Source organism: Oncorhynchus mykiss, chromosome 22, assembly GCF_013265735.2.
Source record: "Oncorhynchus mykiss isolate Arlee chromosome 22, USDA_OmykA_1.1, whole genome shotgun sequence".
Taxonomy (NCBI): Eukaryota; Metazoa; Chordata; class Actinopteri; order Salmoniformes; family Salmonidae; genus Oncorhynchus; species Oncorhynchus mykiss.
The window spans coordinates 29,402,591-29,429,301 of record NC_048586.1 but is presented as its reverse complement, the minus strand read 5'-3'; the positions used below and the strand labels follow the sequence as shown (position 1 = coordinate 29,429,301).

At 42.8% G+C, this 26,711-nt stretch overlaps 1 protein-coding gene across 3 annotated transcripts in view; it reads right to left on the bottom strand.

The window, feature by feature from the left end:
• Positions 1-1,895: 1,895 nt before the first annotated feature.
• The window catches only part of tsc22d1 (TSC22 domain family, member 1), an 86,620-nt gene continuing 61,804 nt past the window's right edge, over positions 1,896-26,711 (bottom strand). The window contains exons 1-3 of one of the 3 annotated variants that reach the window (XM_021579447.2): positions 17,613-17,769; positions 4,862-4,913; positions 1,896-3,537 (exon numbers count right to left, since the gene is read on the bottom strand). In XM_021579447.2, the coding sequence (XP_021435122.2) occupies positions 3,262-3,537; positions 4,862-4,913; positions 17,613-17,698 (414 nt within the window). In that variant the 5' untranslated portion in view covers positions 17,699-17,769 and the 3' untranslated portion in view covers positions 1,896-3,261. Of the gene's footprint in view, positions 3,538-4,861; positions 4,914-5,463; positions 8,017-17,612; positions 17,770-26,711 lie in introns of those variants that run through there. The other 2 variants (XM_021579448.2, XM_021579446.2) reach the window with 2 other exon arrangements.

Below are 26,711 nucleotides of genomic sequence, written 5' to 3'. Positions count from 1 at the left end.
TCACTGGCTGTGCACTGGTTTCAAAAACAATGATTGATAGGCAGCTTAAACTTCTTGAATTCAACCATTATTTGGTTCAAATACACATTTAGATGTGTGAACAGCCATCCAAAACAACCACAAATAGTTAAATGAGAGAACAGCAGTGTGATTCACATCAATGCGCTGTGTGGTTACAGTTGAAGTCGGAAGTTTACATACACTTAGGTTGGAGTCATTAAAACTTGTTTTTCAACCCCTCCACACATTTCTTGTTAACAAACTATAGTTTTGGCAAGTCGGTTAAGACATTTACTTTGTGCATGACAAGTAATTTTTCCAACAATTGTTTACAGACGGATTATTTCACTTGGCTTTAGAAGCTCCAGGTTTAAGTCAATCGGAGGTGTACCTGTGGATGTATTTCAAGGCCTATCTTCAAACTCAGTGCCTCTTTGCTTGACATCATGGGAAAATCCAAATGAATCAGCCAAGACCTCAGAAAAAAAATTGTAGACCTCCACAAGTCTGGTTCATCCTTGGGAGCAATTTCCAAACGCCTGAAGGTACCACGTTCATCTGTACAAACAACAGTACGCAAGTATAAAAACCATGGGACCACGCAGCCGTCATACAACTCAAGAAGGAGACGCGTTCTGTCTCTTAGAGATGAACGTACTTTGGTGCGAAAAGTGCAATCAATCCCAGAACAGCAGCAAAGGACCTTGTGAAGATGCTGGAAGAAACAGGTACAAAACTATCTAAATCCACAGTAAAATGAGACCTATATCGACACAACCTGAAAGGCCGCTCAGCAAGGAAGAAGCCACTGCTCCAAAATACTTATTTTCCACCATAATTTGCAAATAAATTCATAAAAAATCCTACAATGTGATTTTCTGGATTTTTTTTCTCATTTTGGTCTGTCATAATTGAAGTGTACTTATCATGAAAATTACAGGCCTCTCATCTTTTTAAGTGGGAGAACTTGTACAATTGGTGGCTGACTAAATCTTTTTTTGCCCCACTGTATAGCCGTATCGCAGTAGACTACTGCATAATCTTTGGATGCTGACAGCAGTCACACGATTGGAAGACATAGCTTGGACTGTAGCCTACAAAAGCCTATTCTTTCTCTTTTCCCGCAAATGATCAAACACATTTGGTGTCATCATAGTTGTCTCTGACTTGTGGTCAGGCTCGCAAACATCCTTTATGAATTTAAAAGTAATCCTCTCAGTACTCATCTAGGTTTTCAAAAGTATCTGGAATCTGATTACAATATTTTTGCTGGTAACAGATTACAGTTCCTGTTTTTTTGTAAACCTTTACATGTAAGGCTTTACAAAAACACAGTAACTGTTATCCATAACCAGCAAAAATATCCAACCCTGGACTTTAGGTAGCCCCTCTCTAGGGATAGTTAGGGGCCGTCAATACATTACACAATGTAAAATGGGACAATATTTTCATGTTGCACATCTTTTAGTTGTTTCATTAAACACTTTCAATATTTGGATAAGAATTTCTACTATTTATAGTTGGTTTGATGTTTGTAAGTCATTGAAATTTGGAGATATTGACCTTTTAAAATATTGTAACTTGTGTCATTTACTGCTGGTTCCTAACTAGACCCATAGGGATATCGAATGTCCAACCAAATTGACCATGGGCATTACCATCGGCTGCGCTCCTAATTGATTACTTGGGTGCTGCAAGCTGTGGGCAGGAACAAAATAAACTCACAAAAAACTGTTACGCCACCTTTCATTTCGTGGCAAAAATATTTCTATCCTCTCGCAAATCTCACGAGACAGACTTTGACAAAAAATATCCTACGGATTCAAAATTATTTAAACTACATATCTATTTAACCATAGAAGCATGAATCGCAAGAAGAGACATGAACAAGTGGATTCTGATTCCTTTAACATTTTTATTGAAAGTTGTGAAGTGCAACTGTAATTGTGTTATGTATGTTTACAATACCTCATCTGGTTTGAGGAAACATGCACAGAACATGAGCTTACAACTTATACATAGAATGCAAAAAATCTATTTGTTTTTCTTTATGATATTCAGAGTACGGTGTTTGTTAAGTTAAAGAGTTGATCAGGAAGTACTTCACTGTCAAAAAATGAAAACAAATGAAAAATTCACGAGGGGTGCAATACTTCAAATAATTTCAAGTGAACAATGGTCTACAGTAACCGTTAATGTTGTAACCCAGGAAATGAATAGTGGATACAGTCGTCTGTCTGTTAAATAACCACCACAGCTCGCCATACTCCTGAATTACAGCATTATAAAGAGACTGCACAAATCTTCAGGCCAGCCCATTACTAGCTCCCTCTTCATTTGTACTTCACCTACATAGCATCTGGTCTTCTCTCCTTATATCACTATATTACACAGTACTTACACTAAATATACAGAGATATACATCATGTGGAAAGGCCATCAACTCATCTTTGAAAATGCAGCTTAGCCTAACATCTTAACCCCTCAGCTTCATTACATGAATAGAGAATCCACCAAGATAACAGGGTGCAAGGCTGAAAGGCTCAAACTTAAATACAGGGAAAAACTCTCAGTATCACCATCCTTCCTCTAATAAGCAAATGTAGGCTACAACTCCCTTCAACCTCACAGTTAAAATGATGACGTCAATGGAAGTGTTGTGTTCTCCCTCTAGACCTCCTCTCGACCCATGCCAGATGGGGACTATTACACGATGATAAATCCTCACTGATTATTGAAGTTGTCACAATGAGAGATGCTCTATTCTCCGTCTGTCCCTCTCTGTATCGCGCAGGAAAAAAAGAGAACAGCTGCATTTATTTACATTATTAGGATTCAGCGAAGCATGGTGACTCCCATCACTATCTCCCTCCCTCCATTGTTACCACTGAAGTCGACATCACCTGAAATACATTGATACAGGCACAGTGATTCTTTGAGTCATGTTCACTTTTTTGTTTGTTAAGTTTTTCTTCCATGTATTTTTGGGCAATGTTCATTCTCCTATAACAGCCTCCTTTTCTCCTCTCATGGGCAGATTGTCTTTGATAGTGTGTTTTAAAGCGCCTTGAAACGACGACACCACTCGCCGCCGCTCCGAGTTAAATATGTGCAAATTCTTGTCTTAACAGCGTAGCCTCCTGCAGTGGAGGCCTGGTTGTTCTGCAGTGTTAGAACAGAATATGTCTGAGGACAGTCAGTCAGACCCTGGTTGGTTGATAGGTTGCTTCATCCACCCCTCTCCCGGGGTAGGCGGTGATGCTATGCGGAGGGTCCAGAGTTGTGTGAGGTTGGCTGCAGTTGGGTTGGGGGTAGGGCTGGTGCCTGGGTCTGGGTCGGTGGCTGTGTGGAGGTGGGAGGGGAGCCTGCCTGGGTCTGAGCCTGGAATTGAGCCATCTGCTCTGGGCTGGCCAGGGTCTTTAGAAGGCTGTTCTCCTGCTCAAGCTGCGAGTTCCTCTCAATCAGCTCCTTGATCTGCTCCTTCAGAACCTCCACTTCCTCCCTCACTGCGTACATCAGGTGGCTCTTCACCAGGTCCTGAAGGCACAGAGAGGAACAGAAAACACAGTTTAACATGGCAATAATTACAGATACAAAAAAAATACAAAGGCTGTATGGCTCAGTTGGTAGGGAATGGCACTTTATAACACCAGGATTGTGGGTTTGATTCCTGAAGCCACCCATTAATGAAATGCATAATGTGACCATAATTAATAACAAAAAAACTATTTTAAGTTTGTGTTGTGTTTTTCAAATGACCTTAAACATATATCATACTCTTGATATGATGATACAAATGTAAGCATTGCATTACTGCTGGCCTTTCTATGAGAATTACTATGTAATACTATGTAACATATATTGTGTATTATTGTAGCTAGCTTCTGTGGTCTGTTTTAATATAAGAAGTGAGTCTGATGTTAACACAATCTGTTGAACATGTGGTGAAAATCAAAAGAAAGATTATGTAGATTATAAGACCAATAGTCCTAGGGTCTAACCCTCCCCTTCCTCTGAAACCAGGACGCAACGTCACCAAACACACAAAATGGCCGGCCCACATATAGGCTTTAGCCAATCGGAGGCCGCGATATTTATACCCAGGCGTCAAAGACTTTGTTTGCCTAGCAACAACGGCAAGCCAAGCACGGGATGGCGTGAGAGAGAGAGAGCGTCCTCAGCAGGCGGGGATCTAGGGACAATAAAATACTAGAACCATGAGGAACTGAAAATAAAAGTCTGCACGCACGCTCATCTCCCTGTCAACGAGTTTATTCAAATAAATGGTAGCTTCAGGTAGAAATCGAAACTGAATGTTTTACAGAACTGAATCCTTACTACAGATTACACAAATTTAAATAAAGCCATTGTGCTACCACGGTAAACTGGATGGTAAAAGTGCATGTCATATTGAGACGACTTTCAATGATGATACCTGGCTAACGTTAATGCCCCCATAGATACACTTTGGCAAACGACGTATTAAACTGACGTCAAGGCACATAACACCATATGCTGCTACATAGTTGCCAGAGCATCAAGGTATTCACGAGCCATCATCTATGTAACAACGCCAAAAAAGTGGATACAAAGAAACGAGGAAATCAAGAGCGACATGTTTCAACTGCAGTAGTAGGCATTTTGCAAAGATAACCAGCAATACGTCTGTATTTTGCGTGACTTCCCAGTTCTGCTCGGTTAAGTGGTTATGTAATCCATTCATTAAACTGACTGATGCAACGTTTTCTTCTGAACTGATCATTCTCCGCATGTGTTCTTCGACATACGTTATATATGCATGTGATTTATGTAGTATAGATCGCAGACAAAAAAGGTGAGTTAATATAATATATCAACTTACCATAGCCTGTTCGATTTTGTTGTCGATGGCCACCACACTGGCTCCTGACGAACTGGAAGAATGAAAATAAAAATGTCTTAACACACTGCATCGGTAAGAATTAATGATTAAAAGGTAGGCATACTGTCGATGTTGCAGATCTAATACCAGCTATTTCAATACACAGTGGAATACAGTATAAATATCCTTATACAGGTGACCACTTCCGCTAAAGACCATTCTGGAGTGGTGTACTGAATGAAGTGTTCTGGGTGTACTGAAATGACCGTAGACAATATTCCTCCCAAATAATAAGAATATGTTATTTCATTGTCATCCATGTAAAAATTAACCATGGGTGGTGTACACATTTAAGGAACAGCATCTCCCGAGCCAACAGTAAGCGAAGCCAACCCAGTAATGCATCATGACGACAAGTCACATTTTCTCTTACTGAACCCAATAAAAAAATGGCAGCATCATTAGGCTATACTTGTATTTCAATGATAATAGATTGATAATAGATTGACTCCGTGTATAAACGAAGGTTTCTTTCAGCCTACAGACTATATAAACTGCCCACACTAAGCATCCTCCTTGCAGCAAGTCATAGATATATTTACCTATTGTCGAGCCTGACAGGCGAACTATCCGCGCTCAGCAACGAAGATAAAAACGAAATAGAAAAATTCCTTAACTGGCAAACACCGAGATCCATCGCCACTGTTGTATAGCACGGAGTATTCATGCTATATCACAGATAAACTAAGCTTTAACCAACGGAAACCTCGATGATTATCGTGTATCACATTCTCTACTTCCGTGGTTCGGAGAGGCGGTATTAGGCACTTTGTGTCCCGTCAGAAAATCATCCTATCCCGGGGAGCCTGTACATCTTCCGCTGCACCACAAAGAATATCCAAGGTCAGTTCATCGCAGCAGAAAATCTGCAGCCTGGGACATTTGCATAATTTATCTAAGAAAAACAGGGCTCCGATGCTCCCATTGGTGGAGAGATACTGATATTAGCATAATCTATGTAGGAACGCCCCTACCTGAGGCTCAGCCGATACATTATCATAAATTATTCAGAGATGCGCCCTCACCCGCCGAAACTGGGAAAAACCGGATGAGATGAGGAGGAACACAACAGTCCCTCCAAGACACAAAGGGATGTTTACTTGTCGAGAATTATGCTACCAACAATTGGCTGAATACCATGAATGACTGGCAGCCACAACACGAGAAAGGTGAAAATGAACGGATGTATTTTGTGCATTACAACAACCAAAATGACTAAACCAATAAACAAAATCTAAAGAATGCATTCACATATAGTAGAAAATAACCTTTCAAGACCCTTGCAGGTGCAAAAACAAAACACTTCAATGTTAACATACCACCCCCTGGCGGTTACTATGAGAACAAGAGTCCCACACAAGACAAGGATCAAATCAAATTGTCACATACGCTGAATACAACAGGTGTAGACTTTACTGTGAAATGGTTACTCGTGAGCCCTTTCCCAACAATGCAGAGTTAAAATGTATGAAAAGGATAACACTCCAGTGACAGACAGGGTTTACTCCAACCATTAAGAAAATACCCAATAACAACAAGTGAACAGATTCATTCAGATCTCTTCCATCACAAGTTGTGTATGTGTGCCTGGGACACAGGATTGCCAGACAGACTATAGATGAGTCAGACACTAACCAAATTCACGTGAGGGAAGCCCTCCATCCATCATGCCTCAAATTACTGAGACAAGCCAGAGACGCATGTGCTACATTTTTTAGTGCTTCAGAAATTAGGAGAAGAGATGTCGTGCGTCAGTCTCCAAACAAAAACAATGTAGCCTCACAAAAGACCTATTGACTGTGAGCAAAACACTAAGAAGTGGGTAAGTGACTTGACTGGCAAGATGGATAGTGGATCATTTTATAAATGTTCTGGAAAAGACAATGCTAGAAAAACTTAGAAACTGAACCAGTGTTTTCCAACATCTCATTGAGCACCCCGAGCCTGTACACTTATTTTCTGTATTCCAGAACTAGCAAAGTTGATCCAAAGTGGTCACCTAATCGTCAATCACATCATTCGATAAATTAGCCATGTACAATTCATCACAGGGTTTTTTTATGGTACAAAAAGGGGCTTAGTGTGGCAGGGGGGTGGCTGAATTTTACAGAACATTTCTCTATGGAGCTGAGACACATGTTTTCAGTTTTAAAGCACATTACCTGCAATTCTACACATTTTGCCATACAGCTGAGAGAAAATGTTTCAATTTTAAAACATTTCATGCAATTCTACAAATGGAGCCGAGAGAACATTTTTCAGTTTTAAATCAAATTTCTGTTTCTTTGCTCACTTCCTCGTATTTACAGACTCAGGAACTATGTTATAGGCTAGTGCCTGTGGCTTCTCCCTGACCCCAAGCTATAGCTAGTCTTTAGATATTTTCAGTCTGAAGTAAGAGATGTCCATTAACTCAATTAAGGGGTTGGTTTTAAATAGCACTTGTTCAGATGCTCCAAGCACTTTTTATTGTATGGGGCAAAAAAACACCTCAGTGTAGCAAGCAACTGGGTGATGTCATGGTAGCTATAATACAACTGGTTGTTTGGATCCTGGATGCTGATTGGACAAGCAGCGTTTCAAGCCGTGGTGTATTGGCCATCACAGACACACCTATGCCTGCTAACAGTTCCATCTGAAAATTATCACTGCGCCTCTATAAGAATATCATGTTAATGTTGCTGTCTGAATCATCTCTTGTATTTATCTCAACTTCCACATTATTTCCCCTTGCTTCCAGCCTAGCATTTAGGTTGGTACAGCGGGGTTAATATAAGCCACGCTATCTGCCTGTCCGACCTCGGGAAACAATGTTTCACTTTTGAATTTAGATCTCTGTAGTACCATACATGGAGTGAACGGTGCCAGACAACTTTTTCTGAGCCAATGGAAATTACACATCGTCATTATCATGGGACATATCCAAATAAATGCCAAAAGAAAAAAAAACTCAAACGGAAATGCAGCTAGTGTATACCGACATCCCAGGCTCAATTTTTGACGTGACTGAGTTAGCGGAATTGGTCTGGCTAGCGAGCAAGTGACAAGAACGATATCCAGCCTGCATACCATTTTGTTCAGAACGGACGACCAGTCTTTTTGCAAAGCAACTATGCAAAAAGAATTAGCGACTGGGTCGCATCTGTATCAACATGACCAAGAACAACTAAGGACCAGATTTATGCCCGTACTATATCTTCTGGTGAAGGAATTAAACGTTATTAGCTAATTTACTTATCAAATTAACATTTTGATGAAAATATGCAATTCATTGTAATTGAATATGTTGGGTAACAGTTCTATAAAAGCAATAAGGCCATCACGTTGGGCTGAATAACATCATTTACCTGGGATTGTATTGATGATACAGCATTGTCGCTTGTGCCTTATTACTTAATTTTACGCCAGAGAAAGCTCATCACACATCAGCCATCATAGGATAATATCTGTTCAGCGCTGCTGATACAGTGGATTCTTAACGACAGCAAACTACAGATAGAAATATACACTCAGTGGCCAGTTTATTAGGTACACCACCCCGTTCACAAAAATGGTTCTCTCCTACCTATAGTGAGTCACTATATAAAGTAGGCCGACAGGTATTGATGCAATTCAGTTATTGTTCGATTGAACGTTAGAATGGGAAAAACGAGTGACTTAAGCAACTTTGAGCGTTTTATAATTGTTGGTGCCAGGCGGGCCGAATCCAGCATCTCTCAGAAACAACCGGTCTCCTGGGCTTTTCACGCACAACAGTGTCTCGGATTTACAAACAACAAACATCCTGTCAGCGGCAATCCTGTGGGCAAAAACAGCAAGTTGATGAGAGGTCGAAGGACAATGGCAAGAATCGTGCAAGCCACAAACAGGCAAATAACGGCACAGTACAACAGTAGTGTGCAGAACGGCATCTCAGGAAACACACCACTGGTCAGTCTTTGTCATGGATGGGCTATTGCGGCAGACAACCACACTGGGTTCAACTCCTATCAGCTAAAAACAAGAAGAAGCTGCTCCAGTGGGCACGTGATCACCAACACTGGACAATTGAGTGGAAAAACATTGCCTGGTCCGATGAATCCCGGTTCTTGTTGCGTCGGGATTTGACGTAAGCAGTATGATTCAATGGCCCCATCCGGCCTGGTGTCAATGATACAGGCTGGTGGCAGTGGCATGGGGAATGTTTTCCTGGCGCACGTTAGGCCCCTGGATACCAATTGAGCAACATTTCCATGCCCCAAAGAATTCAGGCTGTGTTGGAGGAAAAGGTGGGTTCGACCTGGTACTAGATGGGTGTACCTCAAACTGGCCACTGAGTGCAAGTCAAATAAATATACTTTTTCTTGTTATATAACTTCAGTACTAGGATGTACAGAATACACATGGACATGCCTTGCTCATCACAGAAGTTACAGTAAAGGCCTAAAGGTTGTCTTTAAATATGACATTTGTGGTAATCCATCTACAGTAACTGTCAGTAAAATAGCCTGGAGTTAGTCAAAGAAAAAGCTTCTGTTCTTTGGCTAAAAGTTTTGTCTGAAAAAATGATTGAGTGAACCATACAACGGTAATGTAGAAATCCTAGTTTCTATATTCATTTGAATGCAAACCAAACTATAAAACGACAATGATGTGGATGAGCATTATGGCTGGCCTACATATGTGCAGCAGACAAGGACTTCAAGGCTTGAGTGTTGCCATCTTAACACTACACGGGGGGGAAGAATAATTAAGTAATTTTCCCAACAATTGTTTACAGATTATTTCACTTATAATTCACTGTATCACAATTCCAGTGGGTCAGAAGTTTACATACACTAAGTTAACTGTGCCTTTAAACAGCTTGGAAAATTCCAGAAAATGATGTCATGGCTTTAGAAGCTTCTGATAGACTAATTTACAGCATTTCAGTCAAATGGAGGTGTACCTGTGGATGTATTTCAAGTCCTACTTTGAAACTCAGTGCCTCTTTGCTTGACATCATGGGAAAATCAAAAGACATCAGCAAAGACCTCAGATTTTTTTTGTAGACCTCCACAAGTCTGGTTCATCCTTGGGAGCAATTTCCAAATGCCTGAAGGTACCACGTTCATCTGTACAAACAATAGTACGCAAGTATAAACACCATGGGACCACGCAGCCGTCACACCGCTCAGGAAGTAGACGCGTTCTGTCTCCTAGAGATGAACGTACTTTGGTGCGAAAAGTCCAATCAATCCCAGAACAACAGCAAATAACCATGTGAAGTTGCTGGAGGAATCAGGTACAACAGTATCTAGGGACTGGTGCACTTCACAAAATAGATGGCGTCATGATGCAGGAAAATTATGTGGATATATTGAAGCAATGTCTCAAGACATCAGTGAGGAAGTTAAAGCTTGGTCGCAAATGGGTCTTCCAAATGGACAATGACCCCAAGCATACTTCCAAAGCTGTGGAAAATTGGCTTAAGGACAACAAAGTCAAGGTATTGAAGTGGCCATGACAAAGCCCTGACCTCAATCCTATAAAACATTTGTGGGCAGAACTGAAAAAGTGTGTGCGAGCACACTGACTCAGTTACACCAGCTCTGTCAGGAGGAATGGGCCAAAATTCACCCAACTTATTGTGAGAAGCTTGCGGAAGGCTACCCGAAACGTTTGACACAAGCTAAACAATTTAAAGACAATGCTACCAAATACTAATTGAGTGTATGTAAACTTCTGACCCACTGGGAATGTGATGAAAGAAATAAAAGCTGAAATAAATCACTATTATTCTGACATTTCACATTCTTAAAATAAAGTGGTGATCCTAACTGACCTAAGACAGGGATTTTTTACTAGGATTAAATGTCAGGAATTGTGAAAACTGAGTTTACATGTTTTTGTCTAAGGTGTATGTAAACTTCCGACTTCAACTGTACCTCAAAAACACACATTACCCTACATGCAACCATAACACTTCTCAAACATAGATTCTATTCACACCTCAACCCAACCCACATCTTACATTCCACACACAAGAAATCTGACCTCGCTGTGTATAGGCTGAGCTGGGGTGATTTATGCGTGCCCTCTTTTTCACACCCTACCTGGGAGGAAAGGAGGGAGACAGGAAAGGTGGGGTTCAGGGAGGGAAAGAGGGAGGAGGCTGCTGTTGAAGAATGGTCAATCCTTTCAGCAGGGTGTAGCGATTAATACCAGAGACACAGAGTTACAGGCACACTAGAGCCAGAGCCTTGCACACAGAGAATAGAATGTAGGGTAGTATGGTTTCATAGGAAAGACAACGGCTCAAGTGTAAACACACCTGAGCCGTTGTCTTTCCTATGAAACCATACGGTTTTGTCACAGGAGGTGGTGTAATATCATCACAGGATATTAAAAGGTCAAATACAGCAATTTTGATCTCAATATCAAATAATTTTTAGCAAAGAGCAACTTTTAAGCAATAATGTTACTAGTACTTTCTGGGAGTGGTCTGGAGGAGAATAGTGAAAACTAGCTGTTGGCAAAGGGGTTTGGAACACTCTTTGTTCTTTGGTCTATTATTAACTAATTAACCCTGGCCAAAACTCCATCCCACCATAGTACATTATCATTTTAACAGTATTATTTCAACCCCAGTGTGGAAATATATTTAAAGAACACAGGACAATCAAGTTTTTGACTGCACTAAGATCCAATACTAAATGTACAAAATAGGCTACTACATAGTAAGGCCACCATTTCATCCAGTTATTCACATCACATTTTATGTCACATGTGACAAATTAGTGAAATGCTTACTTACAAGCCCTTAAACCAACAACGCAGTTTTAAGAAAATACCTAAAACAAATATTTAAAGAGGAGCAGTAATATAACAATAGCGGGGCTATATACAGTGGGTAATAGTACAGGGTTGATGTGTGGGGACACCAGTGTCGAGGTAATTGAGGTAATAAACTCAGCCAAAAAAGAGACGTCCCTTTTTCAGGACCCTGTCTTTCAAAGATAATTTGTAAAAATCCAAATAACTTCACAGATCCCCATTGTAAAGGGTTTAAACACTGTTTTCCATGCTTGTTCAATGAACCATAAACAATTCATGAACATGCACCTGTGGAACGGTCGTCAAGACACCACAGCTTACAGACGGTAGGCAATTAAGGTCACAGTTATGAAAACAAAAGACACTAAAGAAGCCTTTCTACTGACTCTGAAAAACACCAAGACAAAGACAGATGCCCAGAGACCCTGCTCATCTGCGTGAACGTGCCTTAGGAATGCTGCAAGGAGGCATGAGTACTGCAGATGTGGCCAGGGCAATAAATTGAAATGTCCGTACTGTGGTACGCCTAAGACAGCGCTACAGGGAGACAGCACAGACAGCTAATCGTCCTCGCAGTGGCAGACCACATGTAACAACACCTGCACAGGATCGGTACATCCAAACATCATACCTGCGGGACAGGTACAGGATGGCAACAACAACTGCCCGAGTTACACCAGGAACACACAATCCCTCCATCAGTGCTCAGACTGTCCGCAATAGGTTGAGAGAGGCTAGACTGAAGGCTTGTAGGCCTGTTGTAAGGCAGGTTCTCACCAGACATCACCAGCAACAATGTAGCCTGTGGGCACAAACCCACCGTCGCTGGACAAGACAGGACTGGCAAAAAGTGCTGTTCACTGATGAGTCACGGTTTTGTCACACTAGGGGTGATGGTCGGATTCGTGTTTATCATCGAAGGAATGAGCGTTACACTGAGGCCTGTACTCTGGAGCGAGATCGATTTGGAGGTGGAGGGTCCGTCATGGTCTGGGGCGGTGTGTCAAAGCATCATCGAACTGAGCTTGTTGTCATTGCAGGCAATCTCAACGCTGTGCATTACAGGGAAGACATCCTCTTCCTTCATGTGGTATCCTTCCTGCAGGATCATCCTGACATGACCCTCCAGCATGACAATGCCTCAAAGCTTTCTCTGATAGTATTGTTGTTTGTTCTTTTTCTTGCACGAAACCTGAAAGGTTCCTTCAGATAATTTACTGCTCGTTCTGTGCGTGATTTCCTGCAAGACAGGAATGTCAGTGTTCTGCCAGGGCCAGCAAAGAGCCAATATCTCAATACCATTGAGCACATCTGGGACCTGTTGGCTTGGAGGGTGAGGGCTAGGGCCATTCCCCCTAGAAATGTCTGGAAACTTGCAGGTGCCTTGGTGTAAGAGCGGGGTAACATCTCACAGCAAGAACTGGCAAATCTGGTGCAGTCCATGAGGAGGAGATGCACTGCAGTACTTAATGCAGCTTAACCAGATACTGACTGTTACTTTTGATTTTGACCCCCACTTTGTTCAGGGACACATTATTCCATTTCTGTTAGTCACATGGCTGTGGAACTTGTTCAGTTTATGTCTCAGGTGTTGAATCTTATGTTTATATAAATATTTACACATTAAGTTTGCTGAAAATAAACGCAGTTGACAGTGGGAGGATGTTACCTTTTGTTGCTATTAAAGTGACTATGCATAGGTAATAACAGAGGAGCAGCAGCGTGGGGGGGGGGCAATGCAAATAGTCTGGGTAGCCATTTGGCTAGATGTTCAGGGGTCTTATGGCTTGGGGATAGAAGCTGTTTAGAAGCCCCTTGGCCCTAGACTTGGCGCTCCGGTACCGCTTGACGTGTGGAAGCAGAGAGAACAGTCTATGACTAGGGTGGCTGGAGTCTGACAATTTTTAGGGCCTTCCTCTGACACTGCCTGGTATAGAGGTCCTGGATGGCAGGAAGCTTGGCCACGGTAATGTACTGGGCCGTTCGCACTACCCTCTGTAGTGCCTTGCGGTCGTAGGCCGAGCAGTTGCCATACCAGGCAGTGATGCAACCCGTCAGGATGCTCTCGATGGTGCAGGTGTAAAACATTTTGAGGATCTGAGGACCCATGCCAAATCCTTTCAGTCTCCTGAGGGGGAATATATTTTGTTGTGCCCTCTTCAGTCATAGGAAAGGCGTTCATCTTTACACACAATTCACAAAACCTTATCTAGTTCTGCAGAACTTGGCTTGTGGTTAGCCTGAGGTGCTCAGTACTGTACTGAGTCCATCGATCCTAATTACAGCAGCACTGTTCCCACTGAGGCCCTACAGCTCAGTAAGAGGCTCAGTGCGCTGTTCTCTCTTCCTGTCCTCTTTGACTGGAGGTGGCTTTAACCTATTACACAGACTCAAATATATACCTGGAAGTGCTCAGCCTGACCTCAGTCCACACACACACACAGCGACCAAAGCTACTTAGCCCTGAGCTATACTGGGCTCCATTCATAAAGCACTAAGGCCATACTAGGACAGGCTTCCAGGAAGCTGTGCTTAACCAATGTTCTGTTCCCTCTCAGTGTCACTGACCTGTAGGTCCCTAGCCAATGACAAGCAACATATAACGGAGATCGGCGGTGACTACCTGGTCAACAGCATTTTCCAATCACAGAAGTGCTTTTTTCTACCTGGGGCAGCAGGTAGCCTAGTGGTTAGAGTGTTGGGCCGGAAAGGTTGCTGGATCGAATCCCTGAGCAGACAAGATAAAAATCTGTCGTTCTGCCCCTGAACAAGGCAGTTAACTCACTGTTCCCTGGTAGGTCACCACTGTAAATAAGAATTTGTTCTTAACTGACTTCCCATATCAGATCCTTAAATAAAGGTAAAAAATAGAGTTGAAGTCAGAAGTTTACATGCACTTAGTTTGGAGTCATTAAAACTTGTTTTTCAACCACTCCACAAATTTATTGTTAACAAACTATAGTTTTGGAAAGTCGGTTAGGACATCTACTTTGTGCATGGCACAAGTAATTTGTCCAAATATTGTTTACAAACAGATTATATCACAATTCCAGTGGGTCAGAAGTTTACATACACTAAGTTGACTGTGCCTTTAAACAACTTGTAAAATTCCAGAAATTGTCATGGCTTTAGAAGCTTCTGATAGGCTAATTGACATCATTTCAGTCAATTGGAGGTATACCTGTGGATGTATTTTTATTTTTACCTTTTTCTCCCCAATTTCATGGTATCCAATTGTTTTAGTAGCTACTATCTTGTCTCATCGCTACAACTCCCGTACGGGCTCGGGAGAGACGAAGGTTGAAAGTCATGCGTCCTCCGATACACAACCAAGCCGTACTGCTTTTTTTACACAGCGCGCATCTAACTCGGAAGCCAGCCGCACCAATGTGTTGGAGGAAACACCGTGCACCTGGCAACCTTGGTTAGCGCGCACTGCGCCCGGCCCGCCACAGGAGTCGCTGGTGCGCGATGAGACAAGGACATCCATACCTGCCAACCCCTCCCTAACCCGGACAACGCTAGGCCAATTGTGCGTCGCCCCACTGACCTCCCGGTCGCGGCCGGTTATTACAGAGCCTGGGCGCGAACCCAGAGTCTCTGCTGGCACAGCTGGCGCTGCAGTACAGCGCCCTTAACCACTGCGCAACCCGGGAGGCGTGGATGTATTTCAAGGCCTACCTTCAAACTCCTAGCCTCTTTGCTTGACATTATGTGAAAATCAAAAGAAATCAGCCAAGACCTCAGGAAAAAATATTGTAGACCTCCACAAGTCTGGTTCATCCTTGGGAGCGATTTCCAAACGCCTGAAGGTACCACGTTCATCTGTACAAACAATAGTACGTAAGTATAAACACCATGGGACCACACAGCCGTCATACCGCTCAGGAAGGAGAAGCGTTCTGTCTCCTAGAGATGAACGTACTTTGGTGCAAAAAGTGTAAATCAATCCCAGAACACCTTGACCTTGTGAAGTTGCTGGAGGAAACAGGTACAAAAGTATCTATATCCACAGTAAAAAAGAATCCTATATCGACATAACCTGAAAGGCCGCTCAGCGAGGAAGAAGTCACTGGTCCAAAACCGCCATAAAAAAAGCAAGACTACAGTTTGCAACTGCACATGGGGACAAAGATCGTACTTTCTGGAGAAATGTCCTCTGGTCTGATAAAACAAAAAAATAGAACTGTTTGGCCATAATGACCATCGTTATGTTTGGAGGAAAAAGCGGGAGGCTTGCAAGCCGAAGAACACCATCCCAACTGTGAAGCACAGGGGTGGCAGCATCATGTTGTGGGGGTGCTTTGCTGCAGGAGGGACTGGTGCACTTCACAAAATAGATTGCACCATGAGGAAAGAAAATAATGTGGATATATTTAAGCAATGTCTCAAGACATCAGTCAGGAAGTTAAAGCTTGGTCGCAAATGGGTCTTCCAAATGGACAATGAGCCCAAGCATACTTCCAAAGTGGTGGCAAAATGGCTTAAGGACAACAAAGTCAAGGTATTGGAGTGGCCATCACAAAGCCCTGACCTCAATCCCATAGAACATTTGTGGGCAGAACTGAAAAAGCATGTGCGAGCAAGGAAGCCTACAAACCTGACTCAGTTACACCAGCTCTGCAAGGGTGAATGGGCCAAAAAACTTATTGTGGGAAGCTTGTGGAAGGCTACCCAAAACATTTGACCCAAGTTAAACAATTTAAAGGCAATGCTGCCAAATACTAATCGAGTGTATGTAAACTTCTGACCCACTGAGAATGTGATGAAATAAATAAAAGCTGAAATAAATAATTATCTCCACTATTATTCTGACATTTCACAGTCTTAAAATAAAGTGGTGATCCTAACAGAGAATTTTTACTAGGATTAAATGTCAGGAATTGTGAAAAACTGAGTTTAAATGTATTTGGTTAAGGTGTATGTAAACTTCAGACTTAAACGGTATATAAAATAAACCCTATCCTTAACTCCAAAAAATATATATAATAAAAAAATAAGCAGTTAATGTCTCAGACAAGGCAAACTTACTAACTTAGTTAATGTACTCGCACACCAATTCTGACAATATTGCTTCTCTTGTCCATTCAATGTGATGGTGGCATGGTAGATGTTAAACACATATCTAAGATGAGCTAACCTTCATTTGGACTATGTACTTTGTGCCATATTGCTGTATCGTACATGGTTAGGTAGAAGACCTCCTGAAGACACAGTAAGGATCTGATCTGGCCCCAATCCAATACACTCACCTACATCATGCATGCAACAACTACATACTGACAAATGCCATGCAACCAGCAGGCAACAATTTAGCAACCATCAAACTGTCAACTGACAAATAGTGACAACGTCAGTCCCCTAAACCATGCAACTATGAAAACAACTGAACAGGCACACAACTATCAACACACAAAAGCATAAGATATCTGCCCTGCTTAAGTTAATTTTGTTCTGTAAAAAACAAGAAAAACAATTAACCCTTACCCTACATAATATCTTTACTATGTACCATACATAGTTTTTCCATAACATTATCATACAGTAAATTTTTAAATACTGCCATGCGCACATTCCAATTCCACAACTGTATTAAATTTAATTACCATCCATGTTTCAAATGAAAACAGTAATACCAATCATTAAACCAATGGTTAGACTGACAAAGCCAAGAGCAAGAGACAATGCAGCTTAGTGTCTTCCTTCCATTGGCTTGTTTCCAGACTCCTGTTCAGTTAGAGCAGACAGACAGAGTCTATACCTCTTCAGTTACAGTATTAAGAGACCAACCCGGTTGTTAGCAGACATGGTAGACAAAGAGACTAGGTAAGTATTGTCAACAGTAGACTAGCTCCAGTAAGGCATTGTTTAGCTCCAGTTTGAGTCTTTCGTTTACCTCTTGAGGTGTTGCTCCAGTTCCCTGAACAACAGCTTCATGGCCATCTCGTCCCGGCTTTGCACCCGGACCACCAGCTCTCTCATCGGGCTGTCCGTCAACTCTCCTCCAATAGAATCAGATATATTCCTATTTTCTAGTCCCTCGGTCCCTTTCTCTCTCTTAAAATCACTGTATATTCCTTCTCTGAGATCCACCAGTCTGGAGAGCATTGGTGGAGATGTGGGGACAAGCCAAGGCTGCGTATGTATGTCTTTAGCCTCTGTGTGCTTCTCCAAGGCATGCCAACTAGCGACTGATTGAGCAAAAACAAGAGTAGGGCACCTGTGACATCACAGTACTGCGTGCAGTCATGTGACCTAGTGTTACATAAACCATCAAAACAGATTAGCTTCTTCCCTGATGAGCACTTCTCCTCCTCCTCCTATCCTCCCCTTTCCCTCTCTCCTCCCCTCCCTGGTGAGCCCTGAGTCTACTACCCTCCAACAGACAAGAGAGGTGGTTACCATTCTCACACTACACCACCGTTCTCCAAACATTCACCTCTTCTCACTTGCCCTCTCCCTTCTTCTGTGTTTAAGAGACCCCCCCAAAGGCAGGGTGTCAGGAGGGCCGAGTCCGGCCCCTGTATTTGAGCCGGGTCTTATCTTGTCACTTCTCATCAACAGGGTGGGCTAATGGGGGGCTTAACGCCTGCACACACAAAAAGAGTACAACACACACACGCGTCTGCAAACTTAGTCAGCCAGCAGCCTGGGTTAGGGGAATAACACAGACAAGGACAAAGCAGAGGGATTTACCTGTTCAAATACACTGAGGCCTGAGTCAGAGTGGGCTTTCTATTGTTCAGATGTCCAACTGGGGCAGTTTACATTAGCCTGAAGAATACGGACTTGACCCATGATGGGACATCAACCTCTTTCACACGCAACTGACTACACACTTAATAAGCCATCTAATAATTTATACCATATTGATAAACACATTTTATGTCTACAAGTGCTCTGATTGGTTGGTAAACTCAAGTGAAGGCCCACAGATGGTGATGGGGTGGAACACAGTATGTTATAGAGCAACATACTGTATTGTAATTGTGTTGCTGATTATGCCTGGTTAAAATAACCGAGGGGATTGATCCGGTCATATTCTATTGTTTGGTACATTTGTGATTTGGGAAATAGTGGGCTAAAGATGGTACCCCTGATCTGCCAGTCTGATCCTTACCATCTGTGTGTGTTTGTATATGTTAACCCAACGTGTATGAATGTGTAGCCTACTTCATACACAACCACCAGTTTATAAATAGCAAGTCCTAAACCATTCACTGACAATGTGAAATAGATTTTATTTTGTGAAAGAGATTTGTCCCTCAGCTTATACATGAAATATAGGTAGAAAGGGAGAAGGAGAGAGACAGGTGCCATTTGAATATTTGGAATGAGAGGAGCAGGTCACACAAGAGTTGAGTCCTGCTCTCTCCAGCTCTCACTCTCAACAAAGTTGTCCTGCTCTCTCCAGCTCTCACTCTCAACAGAGTTGTCCTGCGCTCTCCAGCTCTCACTCTCAACAGAGTTGTCCTGCTCTCTCCAGCTCTCACTCTCAACAGGGTTGAGTCCTACTCTCTCCACCTCTCTCTCAACAGAGTTGTCCTGCTCTCTCCAGCTCTCACTCTCAACAGGGTTGAGTCCTGCTCTCTCCAGCTCTCACTCTCAACAGAGTTGTCCTGCTCTCTCCAGCTCTCACTCTCAACAGAGTTGTCCTGCTCTCTCCAGCTCTCACTCTCAACAGAGTTGTCCTGCTCTCTCCAGCTCTCAACAGGGTTGAGTCCTGCTCTCTCCAGCTCTCACTCTCAACAGGGTTGAGTCCTGCGCTCTCCAGCTCTCACTCTCAACAGAGTTGAGTCCTGCGCTCTCCAGCTCTCACTCTCAACAGAGTTGAGAGTTGTCCTGCTCTCTCCAGCTCTCACTCTCAACAGAGTTGTCCTGCTCTCTCCAGCTCTCACTCTCAACAGAGTTGTCCTGCTCTCTCCAGCTCTCAACAGAGTTGTCCTGCTCTCTCCAGCTCTCACTCTCAACAGGGTTGAGTCCTGCGCTCTCCAGCTCTCACTCTCAACAGAGTTGAGTCCTGCTTTCTCCAGCTCTCTCTCAACAGAGTTGTCCTGCTCTCTCCAGCTCTCAACAGAGTTGTCCTGCTCTCTCCAGCTTTCACTCAACAGGGTTGAGTCCTGCTCTCTCCAGCTCTCACTCTCAACAGGGTTGAGTCCTGCGCTCTCCAGCTCTCACTCTCAACAGAGTTGAGTCCTGCGCTCTCCAGCTCTCACTCTCAACAGAGTTGAGTCCTGCTTTCTCCAGCTCTCATTCTCAACAGAGTTGTCCTGCTCTCTCCAGCTCTCACTCTCAACAGAGTTGTCCTGCTCTCTCCAGCTCTCACTCTCAACAGAGTTGTCCTGCTCTCTCCAGCTCTCACTCTCAACAGAGTTGTCCTGCTCTCTCCAGCTCTCACTCTCAACAGAGTTGTCCTGCTCTCTCCAGCTCTCACTCTCAACAGAGTTGTCCTGCTCTCTCCAGCTCTCACTCTCAACAGAGTTGTCCTGCTCTCTCCAGCTCTCATTCTCAACAGAGTTGTCCTGCTCTCTCCAGCTCTCACTCTCAACAGAGTTGTCCTGCTCTCTCCAGCTCTCTATCAACAGAGTTGAGTCCTGCTCTCTCCAGCTCTCACTCTCAACAGAGAAGAATTGACCAGAAACACCGCCTCAGCACGTTACACCATCTCAGAGAGGCGGAGAGAGAGAGATGTGTATGAAGTACATGGATCCTGTTCCCGTGCGATGTGTTGGGCTGACCGCACCAGCCTCTGGAGAGCACGGTAGTTGCGGACGGTGCAATTATTGTATCAGGCGGTGATACAGCCTGACAGGATGCTCTGAATGGTGGAAAAATGTATGAGGGTCCTATGGGTCAAGCTTAACTTCTTCAGCCTCCTGAGGTTGAAGAGAAGCTGTTGCATGAAGGCACCATTTCAGGTTGTCAGTGATGTGCACACAGAGGAATCTGAAGCTCCACTGCGGCCCCGTCAATGTGGATGGGGTGTGCTCTCTCTGCTATCACCTGTAGTCCACAATCAGCCTCTTCATTTTGTTGATGTTGAGGGAGAGGTTCTTTTCCTGGCACCCTTCTGCCAGGGCTCTCACCTCCCCATCTCATCATTGTTGGTAATCAGGCCTACCACTACTGTTTTGCCATCACCTACTGAATAACTTGTCATTTTTGCAGATTGAAAATGTTTGAGCTAGTATTACAGTAAGTCAATATTTATATTTAGGAATTAGCATGGCATTTAGTCAATTAATATAATGCACCTTTGAATTTTACCCTGGTCTCGAAAGCAAATGGTTAGAACGTTTGTAAAGTTAGGAGAACTTGTTCTGTGAAAGCGAAATTATAGCTGTCCTTTACGAAATGACCCTGTACATTTAAAAATGACCAAATACACAAACTGTTTACAGCAAAACTACTTTCCTACTGTGAACCTGAACAACCTAAATAAAATCTGAATGAGTAAAAACGGTCAATTCCTAATATAATAATCCGTTTTCTGACCGATGCATGCTTCATTTGGATTGGGCTCCCACAGACCTCTTAAACATTTGAACTGGGGACCAATGCAAATTGGTAAAATGTTACATTCCTACTTTATAGCAATTTGCATATGTAACATGGTCAAGTGGAACCAATAGTTAATGAAAAGGTTCAGATGGCGTTTTACAGCCCACCATTCAACAAATATCCCCAAACATTACTAAGATACGTACAGGTTTACTAAGCTGAGTTCTCAAAAGGTGCTCTGCTATGTGGGTGTATGGTCTGATAGGGATAAATGGATAGTCGTGATGGGGGGGTGAAATCGATAGTTTCATATCGTCATATTATTCTGGGATGATATATCGATATCTTACTCCATGTATCGATTATTTAAAAAAAAAAAAACAGATACAAATAATAAACTTGCTACTGTAGGTTTTTTCAAATTTATTTAACCCTTATTGTACCAGGTAAGTTGACTGAGAACACATTCTCAATTACAGCAACGACCAGGGGAATAGCTGAATGAGCTGATTGTAAGCTGGGGATGATTAGGTAGCGTAAGCTATTCGGCTGTACATGTGCAAAAACGGCAGTATTTTTCATCCTATATCATGTACTTCATCTTTTGAAATATTGAGCCAACATGTTTGCAGCACTTTTATTTGCTTCACTAATCAAAACTCGTTCTCTCATGCTCTCGTCTCTCTGCAACAGACATCGAGTGAACAATATGTTTGAAACATCAAATCGCAATATCGAGTTGCAATACATACGGAATCGAGAGAAACGCAATAAATATTGTATTGGCACCTACAGCTGAAGTCGGAAGTTTACATACACCTTAGCCAAATACATTTAAACTCAGTTTTTCACAATTCCTGACATTTAATCCTAGTAAAAATTCCCTGTCTTACGTCAGTTAGGCTCACCACTATTTTAAGAATGTGAAATGTCTGAATAATAGTAGAGAGAATTATTTATATCAGCTTTTATTTATTTCATCACATTCCCAGTGGGTCAGAAGTTTACATACACTCAATTAGTATTTGGTAGCATAGCCTTTAAATTGCTTAACTTGGGTCAAATGTTTTGAGTAGCCTTCCACAAGCTTCCCACAATAAGTTGGGTGAATTTTGGCCCATTCCTCCTGATAGCTGGTGTAACTGAGTCAGGTTTGTAGGCCTCCTTGCTCGCACACCCTTTTTCAGTTCTGCCCACAAATTTTCTATAGGATTGAGTCCAGGGCTTTGTGATGGCCACTCCAATACCTTGACTTTGTTGTCCTTAAGCCATTTTGCCACAACTTTGGAAGTATGCTTGGGGTCATTGTCCATTTGGAAGACTCCCCCTTTTTCCTCCACACATAACGATGGTCAATTATGGCCAAACAGTTCTATTTTTTGTTTCATCAGACCAGAGGACATTTCTCCAAAAAGTACGATCTTTGTCCCCATGTGCAGTTGCAAACCGTAGTCTGGCTTTTTTATGGCAGTTTTGGAGCAGTGGCTTCTTCCTTGCCGAGTGGCCTTTCAGGTTATGTCGATATAGGACTTGTTTTACTGTGGATATAGATACTTTTGTACCTGTTTCCTTCACAAGGTCCTTTGATGTTGTTCTGGGATTGATTTGCACTTTTCACACACCAAAGTACGTTCATCTCTAGGAGACAGAAAGCGTTTACTTCCTGAGCGGTGTGACGGCTGCGTGGTCCCATGGTGTTTATACTTGCGTACTGTTGTTTGTACAGATGAACGTGGTACCTTCAGGCGTTTGGAAATTGCTCCCATGGATGAACCAGACTTGTGGAGGTCTTGGCTCATTTCTTTTGATTTTCCCATGATGTCAAGCAAAGAGGCACTGAGTTTGAAGGTAGGCCTTGAAATACATCCACAGGTATACCTCCAAATGACTCAAATTATGTCAATTAGCCTATCAGAAACTTCTAAAGCCATGACATAATTTTCTTAAATTTTCCAAGCTGTTTAAAGGCACAGTGAACTTAGTGTATGTAAACGTCTGACCCATTGGAATTGTGATACAGTGAATTATAAGTGAAATAATCTGTCTGTAAACAATTGTTGGAAAAATGACTTGTGTCATGCACAAAGTCGATGTCCTAATCGACTTGTCAAAACTATAGTTTGTGAACAAGAAATGTGTGGAGTGGTTGAAAAACGAGTTAATGACTCCAACCTAAGTGTATGTAAACTTACGACTTCAACTATAAGCATTGTGATAATATTGTATCGTGAGGTCCCTAGCAATTCTCAGCCCAATGAGAGGTGTCTGACAAAGCGTGTGCTGATCCACACAGCGGCCATTACATAGATGTGTGTGAGAAAAACAAAGGCTACAGGTATGACTCAAGTGGATTGAAACCAGGCATTAGCAGGTCTAACACACACAAAACACTCCCACACATTGTTCTGGGGCATGATGCACCGCCCAAAGACATTTAGAATACGCTCAAAGATAAAGCTGCAGAAAGACTAGAGATTCTTACATGAACCATGAAAAGAGGGGCAAAAGACAGAATACAGAGAAAGCAGAGAGAGAGAGAGGGAGAGGGAATGAGAGGGGGTCAGAGAGAAAGAGGGGGACAGAGAGAATACAGAGAAAGCAGAGAGAGACAGAGTGAGAGGGGACAGAAAGGGAGAGGGAATGAGAGGGGGACAGAGAGAAAGAGGGGGAAAGAGAGCCAGAGTCAGTCGTGCCTGCGGCTGTAACAGTAGTCTCCCTCATCAGTCTTTGTGTGGAGTCACTGGGCTGTTGATGAGAAGTGACACATGGGGGGGTGTGATGTTAGAAGCCTTTACTGGAGCCTAGAACCAACTGATGTTCCCCGCCACACGCAACAACCAACACGGCTGGACCACTCCAGTGTGTGTGTGCGTGTGTGCGGTCACTGCGGTGTGAACTGGGGCTTATCCCCAGAGACAATAGCAGAGCTGTCCAAATTGGGGCGATGGGAGAGAAAGAGGGGGCAATGAGGATAGAGGAAAACGAAAGAAGGAAGAGAGGGGGATCTGTACATTGGCCTGGAACATGATGTTCTAGCTCCAGACGGCTTGTCAAGCCAGAACATTACTTCCACTCCAGCAGTTGAGTGAACTGGGAGGGCTGAGCTGGATGTATGATACTGTACACTCACCGGTGCTGTTTGGGTCAGTCACATAGTCATGTTATAGTGCGTTATATGGACCCCCGGAGTGAAAGTCTTAATCAAATAGGATTGGTTGGCCCTTTCACACTATTAACCTCAGGAGACACGCATACTTATCTTTAGGACTCTTACGGTCCGCACATACCCAAACACAGATGGGACAGATGGGTGGTTTGATTGTTTCCAAACAGACCAGGACTTCACACTACCAGATAACAGATCCTAATCCACCATCTAGTACATACTGTACACTATCAATAGTTTTTATTTCCTGGAATATAAAAGCTGAAAAGTCATCAAAAAAGAACAGTATTTGTAAGTGATGTAACATAGCGCAGGTCCTCATCAATATACTGTCAGTAATCAACTGATAGGATTCACAGACTCACAGGCCAATGCACCACACACAGGCTCTCACACACACACTGCCAATAGACGGTTAATCGGAGGGCAGACGTGTACAGTTTATGTAGTGTAAACCAGCCAACTTCTTTACCCACATCCACTGAAATGCAATAGAGACGCGCGTCAAATGTCCTATAAATTGGGGACATTGTGTTCCTGCATAAGGAATGTTTCTCTGTTAAATTAGCTGTGTGTGTTCATGCATGCGTGTTCATGCGTGTGGCTGTTCATGTTTGTGTGATGTGCTGTGTACTCCTGTGCAGCTCATGTTCTACTGAACAAGAGTAATCCCTCTTGGCAACAGAGAACAGCTTCAGAGCATAAATACTGCACTAAAACACACAGGCCCCCCCCCCCCCCCCCCCCCCCCCCACTCCACTCACATACACAAGAGAGAAGACAGAATAGTGAAGTACACTGACTGTAAAGTCCAAAGTCTGATATTTCAGACAAGTGAGGCCAGTCCTTACAGAAGGTTCTAGTGTTGGTCTGTAACCTCTCCAACTAGAACATCCCCATTTGAATCGTTATTGTCCCAACACTTACTAACTACCAGATTTACACTACATTACACACTATTAAAATAACATCAAATTGATCAGAAATACAGTGTAGACATTGTTAATGTTGTAAATGACTATTGTGTAGCTGGAAACGGCAGATTTTTTAAAATGGAATATCTACAGTTGAAGTCGGAAGTTAACATACAAGCCAAATACATTTAAACTCAGTTTTTCACAATTCCTGACATTTAATCCTAGTAAACATTCCCAGTCTTAGGTCAGTAAGGATCACCACTTTATTTTAAGAATGTGAAATGTAGTAGAGAGAATGATTTATTTAAGCTTTTATTTATTTCATCATATTCCCAAGTGGGTCAGAAGTTTACATACACTCAATTAGTATTTGGTAGGATTGCCATCATTTTTTTAAAAACTTGGGTCAAACATTTTGGGGAGCCTTCCACAAGCTCCCCACAATAAGTTGGGTGAATATTGGCCCATTCCTCCTGACAGAGCTGGTGTAACTGAGTCAGGTTTGTATGCCCTCTTGCTCGTACACACTTTTTCAGGTCTGCCCACAGACTTTCTATAGGATTGAGTCCAGGGCTTTGTGATGGCCACTCCAATACCTTGACTTTGTTGTCCTTAAGCCATTTTGCTACAACTTTTGAAGTATGCTTGGGGTCATTGTCCAGTTGGAAGACCCATTTGCGACCAAGCTACAAGTACATTAGAGTGTCACGCTTGAGAAACAGACACCTCACAAGTCCTCAACTGGCAGCTTCATTAAATAGTACCCGCAAAACACCAGTCTCAATGTCAACAGTGAAGAGGCGACTCCGGGATGCTGGTCTGTTTTATTCAGATTTCCTCTGTCCAGTGTCTGTGCTATTTAGCCTATCTTTTCTTTTTATTGGCCAGTCTGAGATATGGCTTTTTCTTTGCAACTCTGCCTAGAAGGCCAGCATCCCGGAGTCGCCTCTTCACTGTTGATGTTGAGACGGGTGTTTTGCGGGTACTATTTAATGAAGTTGCCAGTTGAGGATTTGCGAGGCGTCTGTTTCTCAAACTAGACCCTAATGGATTTGTCTTCTTGCTTAGTTGTGCACCAGGGCCTCCCACTCCTCTTTCTATTCTGGTTAGAGCCAGTTTGCGCTGTTCTGTGAAGGGAGAAGTACACAGCGTTGTACCAGATCTTCAGTTTCTCTGCAATTTCTCGCATGGAATAGCCTTCATTTCTCAGAACAAGAATAGACTGTCGAGTTTCAGAAGAAAGGTCTTTGTTTCTGGCCATTTTGAGCATGTAATCGAACCTACAAATGCTGACGCTCCAGATACTCAACTAGTCTAAAGAAGGACGGTTGTATTGCTTCTTTAAAATCAGCACAACAGTTTTCAGCTGTGCTAACATAATTGCAAAAGGGTTTTCTAATGATCAATTAGC